General features: G+C 41.4%; 1 protein-coding gene across 1 annotated transcript in view; it reads right to left on the bottom strand.

The window, feature by feature from the left end:
* Window positions 1-23498: 23498 nt before the first annotated feature.
* SPEF2 (sperm flagellar and cilia associated 2) overlaps window positions 23499-27124 on the bottom strand; it is a 143608-nt gene continuing 139982 nt past the window's right edge. The window contains 7 exon segments of the mRNA XM_088023707.1: window positions 23499-23850; window positions 23937-24060; window positions 24155-24363; window positions 24479-24735; window positions 24824-25278; window positions 25281-25747; window positions 25749-25986. Of these exon segments, the coding sequence (XP_087879833.1) occupies window positions 23499-23850; window positions 23937-24060; window positions 24155-24363; window positions 24479-24735; window positions 24824-25278; window positions 25281-25747; window positions 25749-25986 (2102 nt within the window).

The raw sequence follows: 27124 nt of genomic DNA on the forward strand, positions 1-27124 counted from the left end.
AATGACTTTGATTGAATGACTATCAAATCCAACACAAAATCTGGATTTTCCCCATAGGTAGTGGCCACATGGGGATTTCTGGGACACCAGTTTGGACTCTTTGTCATCATGGCACTGCAACAATGAAAGCCTTTTTCTTTCTTTTCAAAGAGCAGACACTGAATTCAGGAGATGAAATGCCCTAGCTTATTTATTTATCCACATATAATTTCACATGGCTCAGAAATATTTCCTGGGCACTGCAACTACCAGCAAACCAGTAATAGTAATAAGAGTAATAATAATCCATAATGTCTAACATTTATTATCGGGTGCTTTCTACCTGCCAAGCACTGAGCTAAGCACTTTATATGTACTAAGTCATCTAATCCATACAAGAGCCCTATGAGGGTATGGTAACCCTATTTTACAGATGGGGAAACCAAGGCACCATGAGGTCACTTGCCCAAGGTCACACAGTTTTGTAGGTGTGAACCCAATCAGTGTGGCTCCTGGGCCCACTCTCTCAACCACAAAGCCAGGCCGCCTCCCAATAGGAGCAAAAATAAAACATACCAAAATAATTACAAATACTCAGATTTTTCAAATATATATTTTAAAATGTCGCTGCTTCCAAACACAAACCTTGTAAACACAGAGCTATCAGGCAAACAACCTTCACTTCCCACTGTTTATAACAGCAAACAACATTTTAACCTGAAAAACCACATTCTAGCTTTTGCTCTACTTATCTTGAAAGATCTTCAAATAACATCACTGTGGTTAAAGTTCATTTTAAAATGTGATCTATTTACTTGCACATGGATATCTGGAGCAGAAATGGTGACAGGATGGCTTTGACAGAAACTGAATCTTCAGAGATTTTTTTTCCTTTCCTTTATTTTTATCTTTCTTTTTTCTTTTCTTTCTTTCTTTCTTTTCTTTCTTTCTTTTCTTTCTTTCTTTCTTTCTTTCTTTCTTTCTTTCTTTCTTTCTTTCTTTCTTTCTTTCTTTCTTTCTTTTTTCTTTTTTCTTTTCTTTTCTTTTCTTTTTTTTCTTTTTTCTGCTTTGTGAAAATGAGAGTAGACCTTCTTACTAGAAAGGGAAGCTCTTTCATTAGAATACCAGGGCTTAGGTTTTTAGGTTACAGTCTCAACTCTCAGAGATTCCCAGTCATACGAATGAGTCCCACTTAGGTAGTCCTCCGTCCTCTCATGGATTTGAAGGGGAGGACCCGGGAGGAGAGGTGCGGGTGAGGAGGGAGGCAGCTGAAGCAGCCGACACTGCCGAAGCACTCTGGCAATGAAGGAATGAATGGACAGACCGACTGGTGACAGACAGGCTAAATCTCTTTCTGCTGGTCCCAGGAGGCTGACTCCCTGGCGGTCAGACACCGCGCGCTGGCTGGATCCAGCCAGAGGGACGCTGCACCCCAGGGAGACTGTGCAGAGATGGTGTTGGTAGTCCGTCTGTGCTCCTGGGGTAGAGTGGGCGGCGGCCCAGAATCCTGCCATGCTGGAGACAGTCCTGCGCAGAGGGATGCACTGTCCAAAGTGTCAGTAGTGAGGTGTATGGCAAGTTGATCAAATTCCTTCCAAAATGAGGGCAATGCATAAATGAAAAAGAGGCCCATGGACTCCAGCTTTCCCTAGGGGTCAGAATACCTTTTCAAGGGGCTGCCTTTCGGAGGCAGTCATCCATTGGCTGTTTTCTTTTCGCGGGAAAATGCTGAAGAGAATCTTCTCTGCAAGTTAATCATATTTAGTCTGGCCAGAGACGTTCCCAAATTGCCTGACTTTGTACGGAGTTTTCCTCCCATTAGGGGAGGAAATAATTGTGGCATCATTTTATGTTCCTACTGGTTCTTGGTAATTAATATAAGATAAATTCTAACATACAGCTCTGGAACTTACCTTATACAGAATGATGCTGGCCCGGAGGAAAGCCAAAGGGGGGGGTAGATCCTCACAATTGGCGACTCTCTGCCATCCTCCCTCGCCCTCCTCTCTCCACCCCTTTGTCTAGTTCTGACGTCCTCTGTCCCCACTAACTCTAGGGTCACACTGACCTATGACCTCCTCCTCCTAATTTCGTATTTAATGAAAATATGTGATATAAGAAACCAGAAAGGGACATGTAATGTACCAGTTTGGATGCAAACAGTAAATGTTTGTGGAATGCTAACCATGTTTCCAGCTATTTTGGCCTATTTATATAAAGAGGCACAACTTTTTTTTAAGAGCCCTATTAAAGGTAGGGACATAATGATATGATATGGTGAAGAGACAAAGAAACACTTTGGGATGAAGATGATGTCACATCACACCCCTGCTCAGAAGCCCTCCTGGCCTCCCCTTCCTCCCACGCAGGCCTGTGCTCATGCCTTCGGCACAGGTCTCTCCTTTTTCCTGTGTTGCTGTCCTCTGTCCATTCCAACAGCAAATCCTTGAACACGTCCTCTCTGTCCTTCCACTTTCAACAATCCTGGTCATCTTTGAAGATTCAGCTTCTGGAACAAAAAAAGTGTCCTATGTCTTGAGTTCCTATAATGTTTTGCTTGGGTGGCGTACCTTATATCATTTGCTGGTAATTCTTGCATGTAAAAATTCTCTTGCAAACCGAACTGGAATTTGTTTGAGAACAGAAACTGAGTTTCGTACTCATTTTGTCTCTCCTGGAAACTTACATTACTAGCCTCAGTGATAACTGCTCAGTCGTGAAGAGTAATTGTTAACAGCCATCATTTCTGAAGTATTTGCCAAGTGTCAGGAACCATGCTGCTTGCTTCCTATGCACGGTCTCATTTCATCCTCACCACAATCCTTTGAATAGGAATGGCTGTTATTCCCATTTAACAGATGAGAAAGCTGGGATGAACAGAAAGTTAAAGTCAGGTATCTAGTAAGTAGTATACCTGAGATTCAGTCCCATGACTTTCTGATTCCTGAGCCTGTGTTCTAAAAGGCTCTAATCACACTTCACTACTGGATGAGAGTCTGCTAGCTTGTTAGAATCAACTTCAGTGATTACCAACATACAGAATACAATTTCTATGTAAAAAGATCAGCAATTTGGAACAAACCAATTTAGGTCTGTAGATGTTCAAGTCGGAATAGTCTCATTTCTGGGCATAGAAGTTTATCACTGAGAAGTCAGGAGTAATGCATCTTAGATCACCTTCATTTTATCAAAGTGAAAGTGCTTTTATCTGAAACTGAGCAAACCCTGTGTAGTCTAATAAACACCTAGCAGGAGCCAAATGAGGTTTCATACGGCTGAACTGGTATGTGAGGGGGTTGTACGCTTGCCCCACAGTGAATGGGGGTCTGCCTCTGCCGGCCTTAGCCCTTGCTGTTGGAGACCAGGCACCGCCACAGTGGATGCACATTCAGCATATGTGGTACAGAATGGCTGGGTTACTGTGAGCTCTGGAGTATGGCTCTTCTTTTCTTCCTTCCCTCCTTCTGAGTTGGTCCAGTCTGCTGGGTTTTGTCCTCACTTTCTCCATCTTGCATAGTATTTCCCTGATGGAACTGGCACCCAGTCTTTTGTGTGCCCTGTCGCCATATGCACAACACAGACCATGTAGACCATGATTAGAATGCAATGACTATGTCGGCACTTGGTTGGGATCATGGTCTCCTTAAGTTCTCTTTGGCAAAGGGGGATTCTATTCTCCATACCCTTCAGTCATAGGCCAGTCATTAGGCAGCTGGGATGATCTGGAACACTAATATGGCCACTCACCCAGCTTTAATCTCATTGACTTTAACCTTCTGTCTTAGGTCCAAAGTAGCCCCATGCCTAATGAGGCAGTTCCATAATGCTGACAGTATCATCCATAGTACTGTTAGCTACCTCTACTGTCCCTGACCTTGATACCCTCTGGGTATCACAGGCTGGCCTGTCTGGGCTGATGCTGTTACCAGCTTAGCTTCTGATCATGGTTTCGCCAACTCCAGCTTCTCCCCCATCTCTGGTAATTCTTGCATGTAAAAATTCTCTTGCAAATAGCGTGGAGCTGGAGATGCCCCACCATGTCCTGATCCTAAGCTCAACTGAATTAGGACACCTTTGGGTAATACTCACAGGGATTTTATAGTCTGAATAATTTGAAATCAGATCTTGAATAAAAGGATGCTTCAGAAGAACAGCAACTTCAACTGGCTCCAGATTCTTAGCACCTAGGTCTTGAAATACTTTTATGAAGTTCTTTAAAGAAGAAAAAAATGAAGTTCATTAACTTTACAGTCCTGCAGGTGTTAAAAACTTATTTTACTTAATAAAGGAATCTGCCATAATTTCTATAGCATGATACATTTGAAAGCACTTCCATGAAACTATGTTAAAACTTGAGGGTGACTTTTTTTATGTACAAGTTGCCCCTTTTATGAAAGAATCTAACCAACCTCTGAGTAAGCGTTCTCTATCTGTACGTGGCTGGCAAATCTGTTAGCATCCTGTACTTCTTTTCCTCCTTGGAACACTTTGAGTAGTTTTTCCATGGAAATCTTTTCAGTGTTCGCATTCTCAGGGATTTCTTCCTTTCCCTCCCCGTCTTCTCTTAGTTCCCTTTCCTCACTCACAAGGTTTCCCTCGAGTTCAGGATATTCCTCAACTGGACTCATGTCAGTCAAGGAGGAGATCTGCATGATTAAATGAAGAGAATATGAAGTCGGACTGAAGTCTTTCCAGTAATGGAGACATTTAGGACACGCCAATGTTGCCACATACTTTTCATGCAAGGAAATGATGGTGCCTCCCACAACCTAGCCAAACAAAGTATAGAAGAGAATGTGCTAGCTGCACTGGAGATCACATCAAGAATCTAGACCAGTTCTGCCTGGAGATTACAGATGCCTTGTGTGGGGCGTGTCTTACTCACCATACATGCTTCGGTTTACTGCATGCCAGGCGCCTCGGATTCCTCCATAAATGGATACTGGAGTGAATTAGTGTAACTGGTGTCAGGCTTCTGTACATGAAAGTCAATTTTTCAAGGATTTGCTTTGGAAAGTGACTATAGTTGAGAGGTTATGGCAAGTTAATTACTTAAGCTTGATAGATTCTAAGAGCTTCCGAAACGTTTGTTTTTGTACTGGAGGTTAAATCCAACAAAACGTTGGAAGGCAAGATAGGAAACAAATTGAATGTAGAAAGTCAGGTGGGATTGCTATGGCTGCTCCTTGAAACGTGTCCAAGAGTCATGAAGTCAGGCCCTGGCCCTGTGAGTATGGGAAAGAGTACTTTGTTTCTGGCGTAGTTTTGTATTTATCAAAAGCCTGAAAAATAGTCCTGCCTGTTGCTGTAATTACAGATCTAGGGATTGACTGTAAAGAAATATCAGTGTGCACAAAGACTTTTGTGTATCGGATGTTTGTTCAGTGTTACTTACAACAAACACAGAAAATCTGCAATTCCAAAAATGGGGAGTGATGACATAGATTATAGTGTATTTCTGTGATGGAATACTATACTACCACGGAAAGTGCGGTTTAGAAGAACACCTAGTGACACAAGAGAATACTCACAGAATAAATGCAAAAAGAAAACAAAAGAAAATAATAAATACACTAGGATCCTCATTTTCTTATATATCTATGCTTTTAGTGAAAAGAAAGACAAAGGAAAGAGTTAACAATGGTTACCTCTGGGTAGTGGAACAGGAGATTTCTTTTTCACTTAGTTTTGTACTTTCCAAATACTCTACATATTTGTATTTCTTGTATTTACTGTAATAAATGTGTCTATGTGTGTGTGTGTTTCATGATGAGATAATTGCTATTTGATGATGTGCCATAGAAAAATAGGCATTTTTAGAATGTTGATGGGTCGGGTGTCAGAAAACACCTGAATATTGATTCTCCTTTATCCCAAGAAAGGAAAAATGTTAAATTTAGGCTTCAAATAAAAGGATGGATCCAATGTCTATAAATATTCACTACAGTAGAAGTATTAAGTGCAAGTTAATTAATCATGCAAATTCTTTCCAAATAGAGTCCCAGGTATAAAAAGGATTATGATACAGCAGCAAATTAAGCCTTTGATAGTTGTCAGTCCCTTTAGGAGATTTGTAGGGGCTGTGAGCAGTGTAATGAAGACAGGTTGCATTTGCTTTAGCCCTGTGTGGGCTGGGTTTCTATATCCTTTGGTAAAATGGGAATTTAATCTAATCTAAGAGAGAGAAAGAGAATGCTTTATCTCAGGTGAAGAATTTGGAATTAAGTATAAATATCTCTATCTATCTATCTATCTATCATCTATCATCTATCTATCTATCATCTATCTATTATCTCTCTATCTACCTATCTATTTATCATCTATCTATCTATTCAACTTCTTCTCTATTTTAAATGATTGAAATGTTACATTGCAGAAATGTAAAACTGGCCTTTTCATGTCCACTAGGAAGCTTGAGGATCATCACACTGGCTACCTATCAATAGTTTTCCAGGGCAATAGAACATTTAGTATAATGAAATGAACACAGTCAAGATGAAAACATCTTGCTGAGTGCTGTAGGATGAATGGATTTCTATTGAGACTGCAGTATAAATGCTGCGTGGACATGATAAAGACAGAACCTGTGGGTGAGCAAATGACTAGTCAGATTAGATGAGCAGGTGATACCTAATTTAAATAGGGAAAGAGCCTTGTCTCTCTCCACTATTTCCATAATTAGAGAGGGACTAACTTTTCAGAGGCCCAATATAATCATCCTGGGACAAATGAATTGTTACCAAAAGGCAACAATTTAAACATCTGAAATTCTAATGAAGAATCCTTATTAATGTCAGAGGATGCTTTTGCTATTTTTGCTCTCCATACGGTTGAGAGAGAATAGACTTAGTGGTTCAGTGAGAGGGCAGGGAGAGAGGGGAAGCTGGGATGGGAACCAAAGGAGCCAGATCAGCATCCTGGTGAGATCGTGGAGGGTGCAAGAGAAGAGGCTCTCTCCAACAGACATCTCTGAAAGAGCACAATTTTGAATGTGGGTGTATGAACAAACCAGCGATGCCAGTTCGAAGAAAAGCCAGTGCTTCTGAATAGCAATTACTAGTGGCATCAAAACTCTGTGAGAGTCACATTAGCATCTGAGCAGCAGGACAGGCTGTGGTGCTAGCAAACACGAAGTCACACTCAGTTACCTCTCAGAGGCTCGAGATCTCCCAACAAACGTGTTCCCAGAATGGTGCCTGGCCATGCATTTCTTTTTTTTTTTTTTTTTTTAAAGATTATTTATTTATTTATTTGAGAGAGAGAATGAGAGAGAGAGAGAGAGCACATGAGAGGAGGGAGGGTCAGAGGGAGGAGCAGACTCCCTGCCGAGCAGGGAGCCCGATGAGGGACTCGATCCCGGGACTCCAGGATCATGACCTGAGCTGAAGGCAGTCGCTTAACCAACTGAGCCACCCAGGCGCCCTGGCCATGCATTTCTATCATTCAATCAGTTCAGTCCCACATCTCAGAGGTGGAACAAAAGGTCAGACCTTGGGACCGATATGGGCAAAGCGTCAAAAGAGTAAGATGGAATGAAAATTTATGTGTTTCAAACCCCAGCATCTCAAAATGCTCTGCTTTAACATCTGTTAAATGCTTTAACAAGATCTTCAAAATGTGGGAGTTTCAAGCTTACAATTTACTGAATTCCTACGCCATAACCCCATACCATGCAGGCCAGGATGAACCATTTTCCCAAATGTCAACTTATTTAGAGCTTCACTAGGACTAGTGCATAATCATGAATGCTTCGCTCTTGAGCTTCTTTTGAATTACTCAAGGAGCCATGGATTTGAACAGAAGGTCTGTGCCACATTGAATATAACAGCATGAGTCACAGAGTGGAGTAAGGAAGAATAAACTATTGGGGAGATTTCCAGTTGTTCATGCGGAAAGCAAAAGCAGAGATCTGATTTAATGTCTTGGGAGTGAATGTGGATCCGTTGGAGGTGTTATTTCTGAGCAGGCTCATTCTGGCTTCCTGGGAAGAGCTTGCCCAGGAAACTAGAACACAGCTGGAAAGGGCACAGTAACAGAGTAGCATAATTTTGAGGCAGGATAGTAAGAACAAGGGGTGAGCAAGAATGAAGGAGGGGGGTGGATCTTGTATTTCAAAAGCTCAAGCTCCTAGGGTTCGCCCCGAGCCGGGAACAGGCTTCTGTGTGTGGTGCGTCAAAGGCAGGCTCTTTGCCCCACTGCCCCTCAGGATGGTTCCGTCTGTGTGGTGCAGTGGTTATGGGGAGGTTCCTGTGCAGTGTCCTTGGACTTTAGAAGAGCTCTGGAGAGAAGCACTCCAGGGGCTTGCTTTCCCCGTGGGGCCCTAGCTTCTGTGAATGAGTGGTTTAAGGACAGAGGGGATGCAGCCTTCCTGTGTTAGCTAGCCTGGCTGCTACTCACCCAGGCAGCTGTCTGTTGCTATAGCAACAATTCTAGCACATGCTTCCTTTTTCCTGGACTTTCCAGCTCATTGCAGCCTCCTGGATCTACTATTGCCTCTCCCGGGAATGTCTGCTCCCTTCCTCTCTACCTTGGAAACCGGGTTCCATTCCTCTCCTCTCTCTTCCTCCCTTCTTTTCTGCCATGTTTACAAACACTGATTGAACACTTGCTATGTGGCAGCTAACATGTTGTCCCCAACTCAAGGTAGAAATAACTTAGCAGTAGTATTCAACAAACTGCTGCCTGAATTACTAGCTCTTCTTACTTCCCTCCTTCGTCCCCCTACAGTCTGCTCTCAACACTGCAGCCAGAGAGATCTCCGTACATTTTAAATCAGATGGCCGTGTTCTAATAACTTCTCATCTCATCTCTTGGCAGAGTCAAAGCCAAGGTCCCTACAGTGGCCCTCAGGGCCCTCTCCCCGTCACTTTTTGTTCTTACTACTCTCCTCCAGCTCACTCCTTTCCAACTACAATGGCTGGTCTTTGGAATTAGGGCTTTGGCATCCACTGATGTCTTTACTTAGAATTGCAATTACCTTGCTGCTCTTCCCAGCATTGCAACCTGCCCCAACTCCTGTATTTTTCCTTAGATTCTTTTTTTCCTGTAGCATTTATTAGCATATGATGTAGTCTTTATGTTACTTATTTTATTCCCAGGTCAAGGGTGGTTTCCAGTACACAGAAAAGCTGGATAAATATGTGTTGAATAAATGCATGTATGCATGCAGTGGTACTCAGCCCTGTCAGGGAGAATCTGAATATAAGGGGGCCCAGTTGAGGGTGCTCAGTGTTGCTCTTGAGTATCAGGGGAGGTTTCAGGAATCATCTGGTAGTTGAAAAAGGCCTTGGCTAATGGGAAGGCCTTGGATCCTTCAGGATGAGATGAAGGGTATTTCAGGTGGAAGCAATAGCAAAAACAGAGATAGGGAAGTGGGAAAGAAGAAGAAAAGAAGAAGAAAACTGTTTTTTGATCAGTAAGACCCTGTGTTAATCTGTCCTTTATACTGTGTTCCTTCCACATTTGGGACATTGTTCTTCCATTCTTTTCTGCACAGATGGGGACAATTACACACAGTCCCTTCAGGGGAGAAAATTTGGCTCTTCTGTATACCTTGTGGATCACAGGGCTATGCAGAGAGCCGGATTTACAAAGCTAATTAATTAATTAACTGACTCACTCAATGAAATTTTTGCTGACCTCTGTGCCAATAATTCGGGTTCAGGGTTGTGGCCGGTTCAGAATAAGACAGGTGGCCCCTCCCCGCCCCCAGGGTGCCTAAAGTCTAGAAAAGAAGCTGACCTGAAGAAGTAGTTACTGTGAGGAGTACCGTGAAAGAAGCACAGAATGTTCTGGAAACATATGGCAGGAGGTGCCTGACATCATCTGAGGTCAGGGAAACTCTCCTGGAGGATAGATATTTGACCGAGACCTTCTGGCAGGCCATGATCCATGCCGGAGTTAGCTCAGGGAGGCCCCACCTATATGGGGAGACAGGAACATCCCTGGGGAAGTGGCAAATACAGGCCCAACAGAGGCGGTTGGAATCTAACTCCTTATTTACTTGAGAAAGCTGAAACTGACTTTCCACTGTCTCAGAAGACAGAATTGAGTGAAACAAATATTTCTTGCTGTACTTTCTGCCACTTTATTAAGTGTTGAAGTAGCATCTACAGCACATCGGGTCAAAAAGCCTGAGTGGTCAGCTTACTGGGCACCTGTCTGGCCTTACTCTGGCCCTGATGGGAAGGGAAGGACATCTCTTGTCCGTTTGCTCAGGGCCAAAATTCAGGGTTACATCTAAGAGGGTCTATTTCTTCACATATGTGAAAGCTGTCACAGAAACTTCCGCCACTTTTTTTTTAAGGGAACCCAGCATACTCTGTTTTGACAGACATGTATGAAAGGCAAACAAGTGTGGCTATGACATCTGCAGAGTTTGGACTGGGCAGTACCTCTCTCTCTGTGTTCATAAAAGAAGGACATTATGAGGTCCTCCATTATGAGGACCATAGCTCTGTCCCCAAAATGTCAGGGGAATACTACAAGTCATGCAAATGGGCACCTAATAAATGTATTAGTTAGCCTCCTGTTCTGAGGCTTTTCCATCCCAAAAAAAGCTAGGGAATGCCAATCCTTTAGAAATCTAAAAGGGAATGTGAGGTTTTTTTATTAGCTATTAAGCTTCTTTGTCCTTGGAAGCAGGAGATACAAAGTACCTGTGGATTTCAGGTGGCTGGGCTTTGGCCTGAAACACTATCAAGTGTCACATATATGTGGGATGTCTGAGGCCTGAACTTGTTTCACACAGAATTTCCATATAGGATGACAGATAGATTGGATTGATGCCCTCTTCTTTTTCATTTATAAGGATCAGCACTTCATGTAAAATAAAGGCTGTCCTTTACAGAACAAACTTGGATTCCACCAAGAAACTTTGAGCCAATTTTGATTTTTACTACAAAGGTTTTTTTTTTTTTTTTTTGGATAGTGGGTCTCTAGTTCTTAATCCAATTGAGTAAAGCTTTACTGAAGACCTACTATGTGTAAAGTGCTGCGTTAGGTACCCAGAAAAATACAGAGATGAAACAGAGTCTCTGTTGTTAGAAGTTTAGGATCTTCTGGCATTCCCCCTCCGGACCCCCAAGCTAGTCCATTTCTGGAACACAATTACCTTTTCTGCAATAACAGGAAGAATTTCGATTGGCTGGAAGACATGAGTCCCGATGGCTACACTGAGGGCCCTATAGACACCTTCCATGGCATTTGGATGACAAGCAAAATAAAGCAGCATCTGTGTGTAGTCAAGTTGAGGTGGATCCTTCTCATGGTCAGCAAATAGCCTAAAGAAAAACTGTCACGCAAAAAGAATTTCAATCCAAGATAAAAGGCTTAAAATGGGTAGGCAGTAGATGGGCAGACAATGAAGGATCCTTCCAGGAGCTTTGGAATAAGGTCACTTTCTGAGGATTGAATCAGTAAACATAATAGGTAATGAATAGTATTAACCGGAGAATATGCTAAGTTAAAAAACAGAAGAGTAAGGCTCAAAATCCTAATGTTAAAGAAAATTATACGCTAATCAATGGTATCAACATATTTAGGAAAGAATATGTCAATAAAGGTGGTGGGCACTACCTTTTCAGCAGGAAAAGGGAGCCACAGAGCAAGGACCTCTCTGTCTATCCTTACCGCCACTCTGACAAACTGGGCTCTGGCTCCTAAATGTAAAGCTTCCAGTAGATCTCCCTGCAGTGAGTGGAAAGAGGGGGAAGTGATACCTAAAGCCACTTGGGGTCTAGCCATTAAAATCTTTCAACTTGCCAACACCGCTCTGAACTCCACACTTAATCTATTGAGAGTAAAGTGACTTTTTCCACTGTGGATCCACACTGGCGGAAAGAGTGCGCTAACCACTGGATATCAGGGCTTTGGGTGAAGATGGGAATGGTGGGGTGGTGGGGATGGGACTTCAGGTACCTAGGTTTGGACACGGAGAGTTCAAAATATCTACTAGAATATTCAAGTGGAGATGTCAAATGGGCAGTTGCATGTAGGAGGTTTGCAAGGGAGGTTTGAGGTGGAAATGGGCATTTGGGATCTGTTAACAAACACCTAGTATTTCAAACCTGGCTTCGACAAATATTACCAGCCCAAAGTAATAGAAGGATTTCACATGAATAGAAGCTGTGGAGAGATTAAGACAACATCTGTGAATTTGATTATGGCAAAATTAAATCGCCTTTTCTTGGGAAATCTTTAAGGATTTTAAAATACTGGAATAGCTGCTCTTGGCACTGAGTGTTTGGGAAGCTGGGAAGCCAGGACATGACCTGTGGAACCTTGTCAGTCATCATGAAGTACACCATCACTGTCAGGGGACAGCACTGTGATTGCAACACAGACCCGTCTCAGGGTTCCTTTCTTGGATGCAACAGGGCCTTCCATCCAGTGCCTGGGACTCTGGGGTCATTCAAGCCCATGGATAGTGCTAATAGCCTGTCTCCAGGAGTCCCTGCCAGTGTGGCTCAGAGGTGGGCCCTGGGTCACAGAGAGCACAAGGCAGAGGAATTGGGTGGGACCTGAGACTGTAGTTCAAGCCCTCTTCTTAAGAGGGTACAGAGTCCTACAGTGAGTCATGACAGAACTGGTGACAGAGCCCAGGGCTCCTGACCCTCAGAATTCCCTCCCCATGGGCCATTCCCCAACCTCCTCCCCCATTTGGTCTTTCCTATTCTAATTACAGCCAAAGGGGTAAATTTGTTTTGTTGTTTTATCTTTCTTCTTTGTACACCTTTCTTTAGCATGTTAACCATTAACCATCCTTCAGCCAACTATAGTTAGCATGGCTAGCTTCTGTTTAGCTAACACTTACATAGGGCTCACTATGTGCCAATCACTCCCTCTGCACAACAACCCTGCTGGAGAGGGAGTAAAATAAACCAAGGCACAGAGAGGTTAGGTAACTTCATCAAGACTTTGAAGCTTGCAAGCATTGGAATCTGTGCTTTGAATCCCAGTTTAAGAGCACTGAGACTTATGTAATCCTGAACATCCAGTCTATGAGGCACTGAGGGGTGGAAAACACCACCCTTTTCTGTCCTCTGGACAGACACCCGTGGGTGCACACTCATGCGCACCTGTGTACACACACACACACACACACACACACACGTCAGCCATTCTTTGTCGCACTTCTTTCTCAGGCTTCATGGTCCTGCCTCTGCTGCCAACTTTGTTCTGTTCCTCCAAGGCATTTTCCAGCAGTCTGGGCACCAATAGGTGGGAGCCACTCCCTCCCTTGGCACCCAAAGGCCCTTTCCTGCTTCACTGCTTAGCAGTCATCAGAGAACCTGTTTGCTGCTGTTCACAAATCATATGGAGAATGGCCTTCCAAAGGCTTTACAGGGTTGGTTTCGGTCCTCCAGTTTTACACTGAAAACTTCCACCACAACCAAGACAAAAAACTGCCCCCACACCTGCCAGTCTCAGATCTTGGACTCTGTTGACTCCTTGACCCTTTTCTCCTATATGCTCTCCTGCTAGCATGGGAGAGGTGCTCTGGTACTGTGCATCCAATTGAAGGGAACTGCTCACTTTAAGGCTATAACTGGAGTTATGTTCAATTTTGTACTGCAGTTTTAAACTAATGGCTGGCTGGAAAATTGGACCATCAATACACCTAGTTTGCTGAGTTGTCTAAATCCACCACTCAACTTCTCTCATATCTTACTGAATTTGGTTGTGTTACGTATATTTTTATATTTTAAACATTTACACTGAAGCCAGAGTACTTTACATTTATTAAGGTCCTGCTTTCTATTGTGGGCTCAGGGATAGAGGCTAATAATACCATTATTGGCAATAATAGTATTGATAATAATAATAATCTGATGGGTCATGGGCAAACTTATGCAACCCTTGGTATGTTGTTCAAGTTAATCAAAATCAAAGAGAAACGGACAGAAACATATATAGTAGTCCCCATTATCTGCGGTTTTGCTTTCTGTGGTTTCAGTTACCCACGGTCCACTGTGGTCCACCTCAGTCCGGAAACAGATGATCCTCCTTCTGATGAATCATCAGAGGGTCACTAGTAGCCTAACACTACGTCACAATTCCTATGTCATTCACTTCTCTTCATCTCCTCACAAGCATTTTATCATCTCACGTCATCCCAGGAAGACGGTGAGTATAGCACAATAACAAATTTTGAGAGACCATAGTCACAAAACTTTCACTACAGAACATTGTTACAATTGTTAGCTATTACTGCTAGTCTCTTACTGTGCCTAATTTATAAGTTTGACTCATAAAAACAATATATATAGGGTTTGGTACTACCCACAATTTCAGGCATACATTTGGGGTCTTGAGATGTATCCCAAGTGGGGGGGAATACTATGTTGGTAAAATGACAGTTCTTACCCCAAGCTTTTAGAATTGGAAAGACCCTCAGAGACAAATGTACCAAGCAGCAGCTTACTTTGACAGATGAGGAAAGTGAGACCTGAAGGGTTATGAAAGTTGTTCAAGATCACACTGAGAGTTAACAGTGGGACTCTATCTAAGATTTTGGTCCCTGTCTCCTCCCCCAGAACTTTTCTGTGCTGCCACCTTATGAACATTAAAGTCTACATTCTGCGGATACAGCAAAGGAACTGGAGGCCAGGGGATGAAATCCAAAACAAATTACACAAGTGGAAGAAAAGACAAAGAAACTTACCAGTGTCATAGTAGTAAAAATTTTTAAGGATCTCGGTAATTACCTCTATAAGATGCTCTTGCCTATTGAATGGGAAGGGTTCAAGAGGATTGTCTGGAATTTTTATATCTTCATCTTTTGTAAACCACAGACCAGCCTATACAAAAAATAAAAATGAAAATTTTTCAATTATCATTCCTCTCAAAGCCACAGGGATTGAATCCATCTTGTTCAACTGTCTAGAGCAGTGGTCTCCAAAATAGGGTTCAAAAACCAGGGGGATGCAGGAGAAAATCCTAGAACTTCCATTTACACATATTTTGATGTCATTCTTATATAATCTTTATTTTTAAAAATTTGATAATATAAATAATGTATTACTGCAGTAGTACACATGTATAATTTATAAATGAAAATCCACATATTGGAGATGCTAGATATATTTTATCTGTTAGACATATGATGAAGTTTGGAGGTCACTGCCCTAGATTTTGCCTGCATGGCAACCTTCTGGAGGGGTCTTCACTCATAACACTAGCTCACATTCCACATGTCCTCTTCGTATGCCTATCTATTCTCAGAGCCTAGTGTGTTGCTGGATCACGTTGTTGGAAGAATCTTCATTGAGTGAGTGAGTGACTGACTCAAGAGCTCAATGGCCTACTTTGTAATGACATACCTCTTTCTCAGCCCATATGTGATACCGATTATCAAATCCTCTGATTCCTATTTGGCAATGTCTCTCCCTTCTCTTCCTTCCTTCCATCCCTACTCCTGCTACCTTGGGGTAGAGCCTCTTTACTTCTGTTATAGGCCATCCTAGTAAGTTCCGAGTCATTTTTGTTTCCAGTCTCCTTCTTATTTTTTTTCAGCCTGTACCATGCAACGGTATCAATTTCCTCAAAACTTTAATCTGTCATATTCTCTGCTTGGAACCATTTCCTACTCTTGCTCTTCTGTTCACATCATCTCTCCTACCAGGTTCGAATTCCTGTCCATCCTTGTAAACCTGCACATCTCTTTAGGCTCTGTTCTGATCACACATCCTTAGAGATGCCCTCCTTGATCTTGCCTCTAAACTCCAATTTGACTTGTTTATACCACACAATGGACATTTAGTCCATTCCTTTAGGTGTTGCCATTCATGTCTGCTGTTGAACATCAGGTATAAATTCCTTGGGTTTAAAGAATATGTCATTCCAACCCTAATTTTTGTACATGGTAAGCACTTCATATACATATGCATTTTGTTCCCAAGTCTAGCTCTCTTACCATCTTCCAGAGTGACAACCTACTCTCATCACTCTATTGCCAAGAGCCACTAGCTTGTCTAACCTGACTCTGGCCTATGCTGCATGCTTTCTTTCCTTCCAAGGATCACCTGTGCCTTGAGGGAAGGCTGGAATGGCATTGGGTAACTTGTAAGGGGATGAAGCCCCCAAAGGTTTCTTTTCATTTGGGACAAAGGAGACGCTGGCCACATGGAACCCTGTGAGAGAAGACTCAGAAGAAGCTTAAGTTCCAGCATGGGCTTGGGCTGTGAATATGCTTTTGCATTGACCAGGAGGAGACCCTTGCCCAATAGCTAATCTGTGGAGGGTAAGTATCACTCAGTGGGAGAATAGACCGATGAGGAACATAGGTAAGGGATATGATGGAGCACCAAAGTTCAGAATTACTTAAACAACAAGAAGAATGAACAACATATCTGAAAATTGATTTTCCAGACATTAGACGATAGGCAACACAAGATAGTAATTCTTGAACTAAGGGAAGCAACCAAGGAGTCCTATTAGTGTTTTAGGCTGGAGGGAGTTCCCAGGCTTCAGTGCCAGGAGAGGCATCCAAATAGAGCCTGGTGGTCTTTCTGAGTTGAGAAGACAGATTTTGTTGTTGAGGCAGGCCAAGATGGCTAGAATTTTCAGGGCAGAATACTAGCAAGGCACTGAGTGGGAGAGCAAGCTCTAAGGATTCACAGAGGGATCTCTATAAGTCTTGACTTGCCAATCTGTGGATGTGTGTTTTTGGAAGATACCAGAAGCTGGAGAAAGAACCATCGGAAGGAGTAAGCTGAACAATTACTGAGCCTCACATGGAGCTGGGAGGAAGAGTCTATATTACCACCAAGCAGAGTGGAAGGATCTCAAACACAGGCCCCAGAAATAATTGCTTTAGCAGTGGGACCAGATTAGCCCTCACCTAATGGCCACTCTGGACCCACCCTTATAAATCTTATTGTAACCTTGAAATGATAGAAGTGATTCCAAGTAACACCACTGCAAGCCCAACAATATTTAAAGGTGTATAAAATTGGGCACCCAATAATATAAGATACACAACATCTGGCATCCAATATGAAGTTACTAGGTATGCAAAAAAAAAGCCATAACATATGACCCATAGTCAGAATAAACACCAATCAATAACAAACACAAAAATGACACAGATGATAGAATGAACAAAAAGGATGTTCCCTTAGCTATTCTAAATATATTTCATTTGTTAAAGGAGATAGAGAAAAAACAAGCACCTAATGAAGAGAGAAATGAAAGATATAAAAAAGAACCAACTTGAACTACTAGAGACAAAAAATTTACTATCTGAAATGAAAAATACACTGCATGGTAGTAATAACAGATTCAGCTCTGCAGAGGAAATGATCAGTGAACTTGAAGACACAGGAATACAAATGAATACAAAGTAAAGCACAGAGGAAAAAAGACTGGAAAAAAAATGAACGAAGCATCAGTGACCCGTGGGACAATAAGCACATGATTGGATTTTGAGATGGGGTGGGTGTGCAGAAAAAATATTTAGGAAATAAAAATCCTGAAAAATTTCCAATCTGACAACAACTACAAAACCCATGGAGATACGAGAGCTCAGTGAACCAAGCAGAAGAGACATGAAGAAAACGACACCAAGGAACACAATAATCAAATTGCTGGAAACTGGGAACAAAGGGGAAATGGTAAAAGAAGCTAGAAGGGAAAAAAGAAATAGAGATTGGATCCCAATTCCTCCTACCATTTTTCAACCAGCTCTCAATTCCATGTTTAATTGTTTTGATGCACAGGAATTTTCCCTGATCCTTAAAACCAAGGATTCATTCATATTAGTTTACTAAAAATATAAGATATTGCATAATTGAGAACATTGTGTGTTTCTCATAAAAGAAGGGCACATGAGAAAGGAAAAAAATAACCTGACTGGAAAACAAGTTCTAATTTTTAAAAAGTCATCCGTGAAAATTTTAGCAATGTGAAATGTTAAATGTGAGCCTGGATAGTAGGGTTTAAATTGATAAAGGAAGATTCTGTCAACCATATCATGAGTCACTGGATTATTAGGTGACTTCTCCTTAAAAGATGGAAATGTCTCTTGTGCTCTCTTGCTAAAACATGGCCTGACACAGGAAAGACATGAGGGTTCGAGGCTGAAGACCAAGAAAGAATTCTTGAGACCTCTTTGGTGCAAAAAGGTGGTTTTATTAAAGCTCGGGGACAGGACCCATGGGCAGAAAGAGCTGTTCTGGGGTCATAAGGAGTGACCCATCATATACTTTCAAGTTGGGAGGGGGTTAGGGATAGTGTAAGCCTCCCAGGTGTTTTGGAAACAAGGTTTTCAGGATCCTGAGGGGGCTAGCTATTGTTAGGAAAGGTCATTTACTACTGTTTAGTAAAAACTCAGTCATGAGACCCTTCAGATGTATATGGGTGTGTCATATACTTGGGGGATGATTGCTGTTTTTATTTTTAGACAAAATCATTTTCACAAGTTTTAAGTCGAGGTCAGTGATAGTATCTATAAATTGCTCTACTTGGGAAGCAAATTTATCAAAGCCCAATCAGCCAAAGCACCTGTCTTGACCAGCCTTGAAGGAACCTCTTCATATTCAAGTATTATTTCCTCTGGCTCAACAGCACAAGCATGGGAATGCCGGGGGCTGTCTATACACATGCCATCCATTAATTAAGGACAAAAAGAGAAGCAGGGAGGGATGTGCTCTTTCAATATTGAAATATACAAAAGATAGAGGCACCTAAAGAGTATTACCCTATTTCAAAATTAGAACCTTATAATCACTTTCATCTGTGTCTACCAGCAATGTGAAAAGATGAGCAATAAGATGATTTCAATTAGTAGACACAAAATAAGTAATTCAGGCCCTCTTAGTTATGGGGTTTCATTCTCCTTCTTTACTCAAACTTCTAAAAAATGAATGGACTTTTATCTTCACTTCCTAGAGACCTATTCACATAATCAATCCTCTGCAATCTGGATTCTGTACTCTACCGAAATTGCTCTGGAAAAGGTCATGTGTTATATGGCCTACCTGCCCAGGCCAATGGCCAGGTATCATGTTGTTGAGTTATTCATCACTTTCCACACTTCCTTTGGGTATCTCATCCATTCATAAACTTAATCACTGCCTACATGATAGTGACTGGCAATCTGTTCTGCATCTGCTGCATCAGATTGGATGCTTTGGTCTGCATTTCTCACAGACATTTCAAACTTAATTTGTCACAAACTATCTCATCATTCACTATGCTCATGACCAAATGGAGAAAAAGCCCTTCCCCTTTCCCTGTGTTCATTTCCCTGGGTAGTACTGTTGTTATGACTCCCAGAGTATTTGGTATTGGGCATTAGACGTATTAAAAGCTATGCAAGTGATTCTAGTTTATAGCCAAGGTTAAGGATCACTGTGTAGGAGCTAGGAGAAGGACAATGAAGTTGATGTGACTTCTTTCAGAGCTCTTGGTTCTCCTAGCAGCTCTTTCTCCAGACCCTTTCCCTGGGGAAGCTAGACTTCCACCTGGGACTTGGACAGTGTCTGCACTGCCTCTGGGTGCCCAGACATGGACACCTGAGGGGCTGAATGCTGGCCCAAGACCAGTGAGTAATACATTTCTTAGGTCAAAAGTACTCCAGTAGTGTTAGTGCCACCAGGCCCTGGTAGCAACCTGCATATACTGCTCAAAAGTGATGGTGCCCAGCTGCTCTTCATCCACGGCCTTGAACCTCTGCAGGGTCTCGAGGAGCTCTTCCTCCATGGGTATGATCCAAGGCATCGAGATTACTAATAGGAATTTCCGCCAGTCCACAAACTCCAAGTTTACTATTAATAAAGATGTTAACTCCTGCAACTAGAAGAAAACAGGAAATGCCATTGGAATGTTTGTATGACTCTACCTTGAAACTCTCTCAGTTCATGTTTCTTCATGAGACACACAGATGAAGGAAGGACGAGTTTATATTGGTGAAGAGAGTCAGTTCTCAGGTTTGTTCCCTCTGGTTCTACCAACCAATCCACACTAGACAGAACTTAGACATTGTTTCACTTTTTGCTCCCTTCACATTTGGGGTTTTGCTTACTGTTACACGACAAATTTACACATGTGACTCTGGTGACTCTACCTTTTCAACAGAGGGAGGATAAAGGTTCTAGAAATGGCTGTGCAAGGGCTCTACAGCCTGTAGGGATATACTATAACCATTTGGTTTTCTAGTACATTCTTAAGGAACAGATTACATTGAAAAGCAAGAACTGCCAGAATCATCTACTGTTACTAGTCAGGATCACTCCCTCCAGAAGTAACAGATACAAACTCACAGGCTGCGCCTCCTGGGCTCTGTAATGCTTCATTGACTGTCAGCATCATCATTCATTCTTTCAGTGATGGACACACACAAATATCTTACATTCAAGCTCATTTGTTCTTAATTCAAGTTTTATTGATTGCCCCCTGAATGTCAGACATGGCAAGTACTGATGATTTAAAACTATTGACTTAATCAAATAAGAAGAATTCTCAGAGTTTTGACACCCAAACAAAATGGAAGCTTACTTCAGGTTGAGTGAGGTGCATCCAACTACTAGGTAAGTTGTTTGTTCCGAGGTTTAACGTTACCAGATCCAGCAGGATGTCAGTAAATGCTTTATGTCCTATTATGCCTACGGTAAAATGAAAAATATTTTTCCAATTATGTTATGTGACAGGGACTTTGTTTCTTTTGCTAAAACAGAACAAAAATGGATATTTGTATAATCACTTTATTCATATTATTTAAAACCATAACCTTTAGAAAACAGAAGACATTTGAAAACATAAGAATAATAATCAAGTTTCCTGAGGCACTCTCATTATTGTGTCTCAGCTAAGTCAAAATGTCTTTTTTGGCTGGGTAATAAATCATTTCAGATTGGGCAAAATACTGAGAATTTATACTTTAATTTGGAATCTTCCTTTGACTTTTTGCTCAGAGTAGAATTAGTAGAGTTAAAAAAAAACAACTGTAAGTTTTCCTATATGCAGTAGAGCACAAGAGTAAAATATTTTGGTGAGTATAGGATAAAGGTGTTTCAAATGCACACAAATCACCACTGTAATCAAAGTAACACATTTATCCTCATTTTGTACTTGGCTCAGAAGAGATTATTTTTGTTTTGTTTTGTTTTTGTAAATGCAGGGAGACTTGAATTGTTAAGTTACTGGACTGGAAGTGATAATTTAATATTCCATTGGCTCAATATTCCAAGGTATTTTTATAAAATATCACTAACCATTTAAGTGCTTTGCTTTTATACATTAATCTATTTTTACCCTGTCCAAAAGAGAAGTCTGTTTTGTCCGTCTCTCATTTCAAATTGCATGCTCATGCATTAAAAAAAGAAATAGGAAAAGAAAATAAATGAATCTGCTTTAAAAAATGTCTGTTTAACCCCTCTGACAGAAGTACCTTCTAGAGTCAGGAGAGACTCCTACATGTATTTGGGTCTTTCAGGTCCAGAGTATAGAGCTATCTTCCTTGTTTAGAAATAAAAAGAGTAGAAATAGAAACAGATGTAGCATCTCAAATTTTTCTTTTTACATCTGAATTTTTAGCATTTATAAAAGTCCAATGTGAACCTTAACATTTCTTCCAACCTTTAAGAAAATGCATGAATCCTTTTAAAATGTCAGTGGTTCAAACTAAATACACAATTTTGAGATCTAGAAGTTAATTTTTTGGGTGGCAAGTGCAGAATCTTTCTTCCTTTGATATGACTGATGATCCAACAGGTCATTCAGAAATAAATTCTCTATCCTTTTTGATCAAAGCTGAGTATCCAATTTTATAGAGATGAGAAACATTTTCCCAGGGAGTGGAATGTTCAGTAAGATGAGCTTTATTTTCAGTAAAAACCACGTTGGATTTTAGACAAGTTAGAAATAATCACTCATGTTCCTCAAGATGAAGCCATAAATAAAATCTATTTTATGAATCCATGAAGAAGCTCAAAGTATTTAAAATTTCTGGTAGAGGTGCAATATATTTCCACTGTCTTTAATAGCTATGGTGCAAGCAAAGTGTTGTAAGACAATACTTCCAGCTTACATGGCAATTGTTTATCTGGTGACCTTAATGTGAAATGTGAAAACTTTTTAATATTTGACCTGGTCACCTACATGGCCAAGGCATATGGCAATATGACTTTCACATAAAATATGATAACATAAACAGAGAAACTTATAAGTCTTATCCATGGATCCCCCCAAAAATACCTCTCTTTCAGTTTGGCCCTAAGTTAGTTATTTAATGCAGGTGTCATTTACAATTATCCAGGAAAGATGTTAATTGTATGCCAGGCCTAAGGGAACTCAGACCATAATCATAGTCTAGTCACCTTTAGCAGTAACTCTGCAAGAGATGACATCAAAATAACACCATTGCTTAGAAGTATCACCTCATCTAAAAAACGTGAAAGAACGTGTGGAGGTAAAAGTAGACTTAGGTACAGGAAGGGGCACCTGGGTGGCTGAGTCGGTGGCTCAAGTCGACTCTTTGAATTCTTTTTTTTTAACTTTTTTATTGTTATGTTAATCACCATACATTACATCATTAGTTTTTGATGTAGTGTTCCATGATTCATTGTTTGTGCATAAAACCCAGTGCTCCACGCAGAACATACCCTCTTTAATACCCATCACCAGGCTAACCCACCCCCCCACCCCCCTCCCCTCTAGAACCCTTAGTTTGTTTTTCAGAGTCCATCGTCTCTCCTGGTTCATCTCCCCCTCTGATTTCCCCCCCTTCATTCTTCCCCTCCTGCTATCTTCTTCTTCTTCTTTTTTTATTCTTAACATATATTGCATTATTTGTTTCAGAGGTACAGATCTGTGATTCAACAGTCTTGCACAATTCACACCACTCACTATACCACATACCCTCCCCAATGTCTATCACCCAGCCACCCCATCCCTCCCACCCCCCCCACTCCAGCAACCCTCAGTTTGTTTCCTGAGATTAAGAATTCCTCCTATCAGTGAGGTCATATGATACATGTCTTTCTCTAATTGACTTATTTCGCTCAGCATAACACCCTCCAGTTCCATCCACGTCATTGCAAATGGCAAGATCTCATTCCTTTTGATGGCTGCATAATATTCCAGTGTGTATATATATATATATATATATATATATATATATATATATACATACACACACCTCAAGTCGACTCTTGATTTCAGCTCAGGTCATGATCTCAGGGTCCTGGGATCAAGCCCTGCATTGGACTCCACATTCAGTGGGGAGTCTGTCTCAGGATTCTCTCTCTCCTTCTCCTCCTTCCCCTCCCCCCACCCCCCAGCTTGCTCCCTCATGTGCACGCACTCTCTTTCTCTCGCTCTCAAATAAATAAATAAATAAATAAATCTTCTTCTTTTTTTTTAATAGAAAAGTACAGGATATTTTTGCTTTGTCTGAAAAATGCCAAATGCCTTCTGTGTTTGATGTGAAGACTGGTTACTATTTTACTTCTAAATTTCAGATCAAAAAGATTTTGTTTTTGTTTTGATCAATGACAAAGTCAACATTTGTCATATTACTATTCACTTTCATAAGGGCTTTCTGAGTTTGATGAACAAGCAGAATTAGGTCTCGTGTCACCAGTGGAAGACAGTGTTCTTGTATTCCATAAATGGATAGCTTTCCGAGGGTCAAAATTATTAATGTCTGGAGAATTCAACTGGATTGCCAGGAGGTCCGTCATACTTTCAGCCTTGATCTTGGCATGCATTTGTGACTTGGCGCGTTTCATCTGACTAAAGCCACGTTCTGCCTCTGCAGAACTTGCAGGGAGGGTCAGCTCTAGGTCCACTAATGTCAGGATATTTGGATACTTGTGTGAGTAAACAGAATTCACAAAATCCCAGGTCAATTTGCAGATGTTCTGAAATCTAGGGGGTGGGAGGAGAATGAAAAATGTAAAAGATTGAGACTCCCAAGTTTCATTCAAATATTTATAAATACCAACAATGCTTACCTAGCATATATCTCTAATTTCAACATGCTCCATTCAGTGTCTACTTCATCGATTTCCACATTGGCAGCTTCCAGTACTGGTTTATAATGGGCAATCAGTATGGATACCTCTTTTTCTCCAAATTCTGCCATCAATATACAAGAGAAAAAGTCAAGATATGAAAGAAACCTACAGAGGATCAAAGAACAGTAGGTTTGGAGTCAGTGCATATAGGGTACCTCGGTTTATCTTTGCGGGCCACAGTTTAAAGCTCCCAATCATGGTAGCCTTCACCACATCCTGGCTGGCATCTCTGAAGCAGCCTTGCAGCCTCTTGATAAGATGTGTTAAGACGGTGTTTCTTACATCAGAAATGTCTCCTTCTCCTCCCAGGCAGTTACCATGAAAGTGCATGACCGAATCCACCCAACGTTCTTTCGGTCCTGGTCTGGGGAGGAAAAAAAAATCCCCCAAGTAAACAATCAAATGAAAAGCACCTGGCAAATAATGTCCCCAGTCATACTAAGTTTGACAGACCCTCAGACCATTCCCCAATTCCTCACCTTGTTTGATATATTCTGAGCATTTCCAGTGTTGACTCTAACGTGGCAAATAAGTCAGCAACGGAAGAATCTCTGTTCTGATTGACACAGGAAAGAATGCTAAGTACATTAATGACATCCACTAAGAAATGGATGAATTTAACAATGTCTGCTTGGAGAAGGAACACTAGGAGTTCCTTGGCTTTCTGATGACTGGTGTCACTTCTGTCTTCATCTGCCTGTAACATAGATCGGGAATAAAATAGCAGTTTATTGTTCTTAAAATTATTATTTCAAATTGCTCCATAAAGATACCCTCTGCCACTCCGGAAAACTAAAATAGTATGGTATGTCAAAATTACTTACCGAAAGCAATTGCTGGACTATTGCAGGATATCCCTTGAGAAAGTTCTGGAGGGCTGCCTGTAATTCCTGACGCCCCCTCCTGCCCCCTCCTTGAGAAGGCATCACAGGCCAAAGGTGAAGGCTTTTGAAAGCAGTCATCAGAGAACTCCTAAGAAGAGGGGAACTGTGGTAGAAGTGGTAAATGCTGTGAAGAAGGTTTCTGACATCGTTGTACAGGGGAACGCTCTGGAACACTGCCTTGTAAGATAGTTCAAGATGATGTGCCAAGCAGTGCACAGTCAGCGCACATGGCTGGATTTCTCTTAGAAGCAGAGCCACCCCATTGTTTTCTCCCTCTGAGCCAGGGACACCATCACTTCCAAAACCAACCAGTTTCTTTGCCCAGTCTTGGTTCGATAGCTTGAGTTGAAGATTTCTCTCTAGAGTTTTCTCAATGGCATTTCTTATTGCCAAAGATCCTTCTTTTCTACTGTCTGTACCCCAACAATTTGGCAATGCACTTTTCCTGCACGTGCAAACTGCACATAGACAAGTTCAGCTTCCTCGGTTGAACTGTCTGTGATTCCATCACTGAGGACAGAGAAAAATTTACTCTGTTCTAGTTTCTCTCTTAGATTCCTCCGTTCCACTTCAGCGATAAAATACGGAAAGGTTCTCGCTGGTTTGTTAGTTCTGAATACCGGGCCAATATCAATCCCCTTCATATCATCCAACTTGCACATCCAGATAAAGTCTTTGTGGGGACGTCCCCTCTTGGCGATAGCGTGGCTTGATCTGCATAAGTCCTCTATTCTCCCAAGGGTGATTTTGCTCATGGTTGTCACCATGAGCTCTGTGGTGGCACGGTTCACTGGAGAACCACTCATTGTTTCCTTTAATGAAGCCTTGGCATGAGCCTCACTAAGATGATGTGTGTTGAGAAATTGTCCTAAAGTTGTCAGTGCCATAAAAAAAACTCACTTGATTTCCCCTTGACTTCACTCCATGCTTATGACACAGGCCACAGAACATAAGATTTAGTATCTCGTCATATATAAGCCAAGGGTATTTTTTTAGCCAGATTTTCAAAAATTGATCGTTCCTCCTTGGAAGGTTATGGTCAAGCTTCTGTGGCCTTTTCTGCTTTTCAGTGATTTGGTTCAGATCATCTGGAGGATCCCTGCCTTTAAAATAACTCCACATTGTTATTTTCAGTAATCACCAACATCCACCCTCAGTTTTGCTTACTCTCTGTCCCTAACACATGTTCATTATTTCCGGAAAAAATTACAGTGAGTGCTTACAAGTAGTACGTCAGGCATTCTGGTTAGTGTTTTAAGTGGCTTATACCATTGAATCCTCATAATCCATCATCCTTATTTTATAGTTAAGAAAATGGACCAATTACCTGTCATTTTATGGATAAAAAAAAACTAGGACACAGAGAGGTTAGTTTGTTGGATGTCACAGTGCTCATAAGTGGTGGAGTTGGGGATCACTAGCAGGTGTCTGACTCCACAGCCCCCATGCTTACCTACTTCACTATTACAGGTTTCTCATAAGGGCAAAGGGTGCTATGTTCTTCTTCACTCTAGAATCTGGTTGTTATGCATAAGAGGGACATTGCTTTTTGCTGACATTTGCTTCCTGTGGTGAGAAGGAAGAGTAACAGGACACGCACAGCAGCATGTCTAGAAGATTCTCCTTGGCCATCTCTTCCTTCCCGCCACAGGCCCGCCTTCTGTGGCAGCACCAGAGCCAACCTGTTCATTTACAGAAAGGGCTTGAGGCTTTGAGACCCATCCTACGTGGTGTCAAGGTGCTGTGCCTCATGCCTCATCTTTTTCTCTTCCCCAAAGATCTAATTTCTGGAACCTACTTGTCGGAGTGTGGAATATATATATATATATATTCATCTGGACAGAAGGACAGAAAAGTTTAAATTACACAAAGCAACGTCCTAAAATACAGTTTCTCTCTGAAGGCGGGCAGCCTGGACCACATATTTATTTCCCTCCTTCAACTTCTGTGACCCTACTGATCATTACATTATATTGTCCTATTTTATAGTTTAATGAAAAAGTGGAATATGTGTTTGTGTGATATTATACTAAATTAACTCATGTCGACATACAAGCTGGCATTTCATTCCGTTTCACTGCTTTCCTGTCCTAGGCTGACTGACAGCCAGATTTTAAACTCTTCTGACAGAACCATACTTACTTCCTTTGTGTTCCATAAGGCCTAGGTGAGTGAGTGCTAAGCACTTGGCAGATGTCTAAGAAAATCAACATTCCCAACTGATTTTCATGATCTCATATC

This window comes from Eumetopias jubatus, unplaced genomic scaffold, assembly GCF_037043125.1.
Source record: "Eumetopias jubatus isolate StellerSeaLion01/CBP00866 unplaced genomic scaffold, mEumJub1_p1.0 scaffold_5, whole genome shotgun sequence".
Classification (NCBI taxonomy): domain Eukaryota; kingdom Metazoa; phylum Chordata; class Mammalia; order Carnivora; family Otariidae; genus Eumetopias; species Eumetopias jubatus.